At 61.4% G+C, this 5,822-nt stretch overlaps 2 protein-coding genes across 4 annotated transcripts in view; one reads left to right on the forward strand and one right to left on the reverse strand.

The window, feature by feature from the left end:
* The first annotated feature begins 874 nt into the window (after positions 1–874).
* The window catches only part of SLC22A31 (solute carrier family 22, member 31), a 7,741-nt gene continuing 2,793 nt past the window's right edge, over positions 875–5,822 (forward strand). The window contains exons 1-7 of one of the 3 annotated variants that reach the window (XM_014536649.1): positions 875–972; positions 1,069–1,223; positions 1,523–1,691; positions 1,899–2,044; positions 2,138–2,246; positions 2,365–2,579; positions 2,986–3,097. In XM_014536649.1, the coding sequence (XP_014392135.1) occupies positions 959–972; positions 1,069–1,223; positions 1,523–1,691; positions 1,899–2,044; positions 2,138–2,246; positions 2,365–2,579; positions 2,986–3,097 (920 nt within the window). In that variant the 5' untranslated portion in view covers positions 875–958. The other 2 variants (XM_014536650.1, XM_014536648.1) reach the window with 2 other exon arrangements.
* Positions 3,988–5,822, reverse strand: part of CDH15 (cadherin 15, type 1, M-cadherin (myotubule)) — a 17,244-nt gene continuing 15,409 nt past the window's right edge. Inside the window, exons 13-14 of the mRNA XM_005862676.2 lie at positions 5,491–5,658; positions 3,988–4,660 (exon numbers count right to left, since the gene is read on the reverse strand). Of these exons, the coding sequence (XP_005862738.1) occupies positions 4,460–4,660; positions 5,491–5,658 (369 nt within the window). The 3' untranslated portion in view covers positions 3,988–4,459. The remainder of the gene's footprint in view (positions 4,661–5,490; positions 5,659–5,822) is intronic.

Below are 5,822 nucleotides of genomic sequence, written 5' to 3' on the forward strand. Positions count from 1 at the left end.
GGTGCCCGAGGGGGCAACTCAGGGGTCTGGGTGAGAAGACATGGGGAGGGGCAGCTAGTACCTTCTGACCCTAACTCCTTTTGGCAGCCTCAGCCCCACAGCTGCACCCCCATCCCTGGGAGGATCGGCCCCAGTGTGGAAACTGGGGCGAGGTTGCCACATCCCTGCCAGTCCTGCCTTTGGCCCTCCAACCAGCAGGGCTTCTCTTCTCCCACCCATTCTGTTCCACCACACACCTGCTTCCTGTTGGTATATCGATCAGTCAGCTGGATTTTAAAATGAAAACTCGGACACACTGTGACTCCAGACAGTATGTTAAGCTTGTACAAAAGGCACAGGACCTTAGTGGGAAGGTGGGGAGGTGCAAAACTGAGGTCAAGTGCCCTTGACAGGAAAAGCAGGTGAGCACAGCTCTGCAGGCTGTTCCGGGAGCTGCTCTTGAAGTGAGCAGGGCAGAGGAGAAGTGAGGGTAAGGCACTGGAGGCCCAGGGCCCAGCAGGTAGAAACTAAGGTCAGCTGAGGTCCAGGCTGTGGGGGAGAGTGAGGGCTGGAAAGAGGTGAATGAAACTCCACCCAGAAAAACAGAAACCAGACTTGGGGCTCCATGTGGGTCCTCTGGGGACCACAGGTCATCACCCCCGGGGGACTCAGCTCAGACATTCTTCTAATTCCATGTGACGCCCACCATAGTCAGGACCCACACTGTGTGACCCCGAGCAGGTCCCTTGCCCTCTCTGTGCCCCAATTTCCCCTTCTATCAAGGGAGGGTTGGAGCAGGATGTCTAAGGGACCCTTCCAGCCTGATATTCTGGGGACTTCCGCACGGTGGGGGTCCTGGCTGGCTGACAGTGACGGGTGTCCCCTGCAGTGGAACCTCGTGTGTGAGAACGGCTGGAAGGTGCCACTGGAGCAGACGAGCCACCTCCTGGGCTGGCTGTTGGGCTGTATCATCCTGGGCATGGGCTGTGACTGGTGAGGTGCTGCCCCTCCCCTTGAGCCCCTCAGGGTCCAGCTAAACCCCTGAGCTGTCCTGACTGGCATCCATCTGTGTCCTCCACTGCCCACCAGGTTTGGCCGCAGAGTTGTGTTTGTGTCCTCCCTGGTGCTGGCCACAGGCCTGGGGGCTGGTGAGGCTCTGGCTGCCAGCTTTCCTGCCCTGCTGGCCCTGCGGCTGCTTCACGGGGGGTCCTTGGCAGGGGCCTCTCTGGCCCTCTATGTGACTCGTGAGTACTGTGGGGGACTGGAGAGGGGCACCCACTCAGGCTAGGCCTCCAACCCCACTAGCGGAGGACGTCAGCCGCAGGGGGGATTCCCTGTACTCTTGTTGAGGGCTCTTCTTGAGAAGATGGAAGGGCACTGTTTGCTGTGTGACTCTGCTGTTTGCGGCTGGCTCAGGTGCTGGAGTGGGCAGGGAGTTGGCTCAGATGTCCACTCCTGGGCAGGTCAGCAGTTGGTGCCCACAGCCCGGGGCAGAGCTGCCCTCTCTAGAGGACTCGGCCTCAGGCCATCTCTATCTGCTCAGGCCTGGAGCTGTGTGACCCCCCACACCGCCTGACGTTCTCCATGGGGGCCGGCCTCTTCTTGGTGGCGGGCACTCTGCTGTCGCCTGGTCTGGCCCTGCTCGCACAGGACTGGCATCTTCTGCAGGGGCTGAGTGCCCTGGCAACAGGGCTCCTGCTGCTCTTTTGGGGGTAAGTATGGCAGGAGACAGGTCAGCAGCCTCCATGGAGGCCACCTGTCACTTCCCTCTACACCTCTGTGCGGCACCAGGCATGTGGGTGTGGGATAGGGACACAGAAAGCCACTTGATGTCCTGACCCTGGTTCCAGGGAGGAAGGGCATTGGCCCTTGTTGTCCCTGTGTGGAGGACCTGAGGCATCCTCACCCCACCCTTGCAGGTTCCCAGCCCTGTTCCCGGAGTCTCCCTGCTGGCTGCTGGCCACGGGGCAGCTGGCCCAAGCCAGGAAGATCTTGTGGCACTTTGCGGAAGCCAGCGGCGTGGACCCTGAGAGCAGCTCCGAGGAGGAGAGCTCCCTGGCTACGGGTAATGCACCAGGAGGAGCCAGGAGAAGGGAGGCCTGGGTGCTGGAGGAGGACCCCCACAGACACACCCTCTTATGTTCTCTCATATCCATAGAGCTAGATGTGCTGTCTGCAGGGAACCCCCAGCCCCAGCGCCACTGGGTCCTAGAGCTACTGCACACGCGCGTCACCTGGAGAAATGGACTCATCCTGGGCTTCAGTTCGTGAGGAGAGGAGGGTGTGGGTGGGCTGAGAGGGTCTGTGCCCCACCACCCCTTTTTGGGGTTCAGTCTCCAGAGTCCTGAGCTCTGGCTGAATCCATAGCTTTGCCCTCTTTCCCAGGTTGGTCAGTGGGGGCATGAGAGCCAGCTTTTTCCGAAGACTGGCCGCTCATGAGCTGGCCTTCTACGGACCCTACTTCCTGGGGGCTGGCCTAGAGGTGGTGGCCATCGTCTTCCTGCTCCTGACAGTGGATCGCTGGGGGCGCCGCCTGGTCCTGCTGTTGGGCACTTTGGTCATGGGCCTGGCATCCCTGCTGATTCTCTCAGGGGTCCAGTGTGAGTGCAGAGCCCTGTAGGCGAACAGGGTCATCCTGTTTGGCTGAGGTCAGCCCGACGGAGCGGGGAGGGTCCTGGGATCAGCCCCCTCCTGGGGTCATAAGAGAGAAGCACGTGTGTTGGGATGAGGCTACTGTCTTTTTACCTTGTTCATCTTCCCACTGTGCACCCAGGGAAACTGAGGCCTAAAGAGTTAAGGGGCTACAAGGATATACATGAAGGGGCTGAATATAAGGGTCTGGTGTGGACGGGGGCAGCCTGCAACACCTGATGCCAAACCCAGGGTGCAGGTGCAGGGGTGAATGGTTGGGGAGGGCAGGCCCAGCAGGACCCCTTGAGACATGGACGAGGGGGGAGCCTGGCTCCACCGGGCCTGGGCAGCATGGGACCCTCTCTTCATCCCCAGACCTGCCGGCCTGGACTGTGCTGTCCCTCTCTGTCCTGGGGCTGCTGGCCGCCCAGGCCGTGTCCACCCTCAGCAGCCTCTTTGCAGCCGAGATCTTCCCCACAGTGATCAGGTGAGCTCTGGACTGCCCAGCCGGGACACACTGTGTCCTCTTGAGATTGGACACCCCACACCGCTCCCTCCCCAGCGTATACCCGAGATTTCTCCACTCAGTCACATCTGGAGTTCAGATGGTCTTTTCCTGGGTGACATGGAGGATACTGGCACAGAAAGGTCAGGAATGGCGGATGGCCACCTGCCCAGGCTGCCCACACTGTACCCTCTCCTGCAGGGCGGCAGGGCTGGGCCTCGTGCTGGGTGCTGGGTTCTTGGGCCAGGCGGCCGCCCCCATCGCTGACATGCATGGCCGGCGGGGCTTCTTCCTGCTCCACGTGGTTTTCGCCTCTTTCGCCATCCTTGCCCTGGTGTGTGTCCTGCTGCTGCCTGAGAGCCGTGGACGTGGGCTGCCCCAGTCACTGCAGGATGCTGACCGCCTGCGCCGATCACCGCTCCTTCGGGTCCGTCCCCGCCAGGACTACTTGCCCCTGCTGCCACCCTCCCACTGCTGGGCCCAGACACAACTGGTCCAGGAAGGGTGACTCTGGCTGGACAGACACACCTCCCCTCAGATGGCCACATGTCAGTGTGGGCAGAGGGGTCTCAGGGAGGAGCTGTGGGCTCAGTGTGAAGGGGGAGTCCTCGGTTGGGCCCCTTGTTCCTGGGGGCCCTGGCCTCCTCACCCCAACCCCCACTTGTGAAGGATAAAGGTGTCCATGGAACTTGACATCCTCACTAGTTCTTCCTTCGGGCTGCATCCTGGGCTGAGGGGGTCCCCACTCCAAGCTTGTCCAAGCCAGGATGCCTGCAGCCCCTCCCACCGCTCCCCTTGGGAGGCCAGTCCCCATTGCAGCCCTGGCCTGACTCGGGTGGAGTGAGGCACTGCAGGTCATTGTGCAGACCCTGTACCGGAAAGACCACACTTTTAATTCACATTTGCCGGAGAGCTGCTTCCTTTCATACAAAGATGAAATCTGCATGGGGTGTCGGAGCTGGGAATGAGGGTGGCTGCCCCCCTCACAGGTGACTCAGAGCAGTGCTTGTGGGGCTCTCAGGGTGGGAGAGGCACCTCCTTCCCACAGCTCCACTCCAGGCTCCGGGCTCTGCCCCTGGGACTCTGTCTTCCCCGGGAGAAGCAGGCTGCCCAAAGCACCTGGCGTGTGGGACCAGATGCCCTGCGGCATCTCTGCACAGGTCAGCCAGTCCTCCCCGCTACACGGCCAGCTGCTGACACGTGCAGTCAGACCTCTGTGGTCAGGCTGTCCATCCTGGTGAGGATGTCCACCCTCTGTGTCCAACTGCTGTGCCCTCAGCAGGGTGGGTGCAGGTCCCCATCAGAAAGCTCTGCCCCGTCCTGAGTGGCCACTGCATCCGGCCCTCAGGGAGGGCCGTACAAGTCGGCCAGCCGGGCGAAGCGAGGGCCCCAGTCCCGGAGGCAGCTGTAGTCTTGGTCCTCGTCACCCTGGCTGGAGAGGATGGAGCTCAGTGTCCCTGCCATGGACCCATCTCCTTCGTAGTCATAGATGAGAGCAGTGTCGTAGGGCGGGACGCTGAGGTCACTGTCCGCAGCTTCCAAGCCCTACAGAGAGGCCCCAGGAGTTCAGGCACACGCACCCCAGCTGCAGTGCAGGGTGAGGTCAACCAAGGTATGGCACCAGGAAGGGGCAGAGGTGGTCTGAGGGTTACCGGGGTTTGAGGAGCAGCACCATTGGGAGCCCCAGTCCCAGGATTCAGATTTGAAAAAAGAAGGTTCCCTCTGATTCCTTCCTTGGGCCCAGCCCTCCCTGAAGACTGTCCTGCCTGAGGCTTCCTGACACCCCATCTGGAGAACAGTTGGTTCTGCCTCTTAAAGGTTTGGCTGGTCTGTTGCCTCCACCTGTTAATATACACATTGGCTTCTGCAGGTTGCATACCTGAACCTGGGCCTGCCCCTCGCACTACTGAGAAGTGCCTGCCTGCTCCCCCTGTCGCCCACTCAATGGGATTCCCAGGTTCTGGGCATCTCCTGTGTTGACCTTAAGAAGTCAGTGATGCTGTGTCCAGAGGAGCGACTATGGACGCCTGGGTTTAGCTGACAGCTGCACTTCTACCTGCAGGGCTCATTACGTCTCCTCTGCCAGCGCTTGTGGCCAGTGCAGCCTACAACCAGCCCCAGCTCCACTGGGTCTACCGTGATCTTGTGCCGGGTGTCAGGGCCTCCACTTCCCCGGGGCTTAAGTGGCTGTGACCCTCTGTTCCACAAGCCTCATTCAGCTCTCAGGTCCTCAGGAGCTTCCTGGAAGCTCGGTCAGGGTCCCCAGGAGTGAGCCCACTCCCTGCGGCTGTGCATGTACGGGGTACATGGATGTACTTGTGTGTGGTGTGTGGTGTGTGTGTGCCCCCTGCCCTCTCCACCCCTGGGGGACCTACATCGTTGATGAAGTCTGCCATGTCAGCGGGGCTGGTGGGCAGCACGCGGGATGGTGGGGGGCGCACCCAGCTGAACGGGGTGTCGCGGCGCAGCAGTGGCCGTCCCAGAGGGGCACTCAGGGCTGCCAGCTCTGCCGGGTGGCGCAGCTGGCTGATGTCGTAGGCATCCTGCGGACAAAGTGCGTGGACTTGAGCCTGGGTCCATGGCAGGGTGGGGTTTCCATCCCGGGCACCTTTCTGAGAGCAATAGGTTTGGGGGTTTGGGGAGAGGATCTGGGAGGCCCCTACCCTTGGAGCCTGGGTGCTGGCCCAGAGCCACAGCTTAACATTCC

This window comes from Myotis brandtii, unplaced genomic scaffold, assembly GCF_000412655.1.
Source record: "Myotis brandtii unplaced genomic scaffold, ASM41265v1 scaffold165, whole genome shotgun sequence".
NCBI lineage: Eukaryota > Metazoa > Chordata > Mammalia > Chiroptera > Vespertilionidae > Myotis > Myotis brandtii.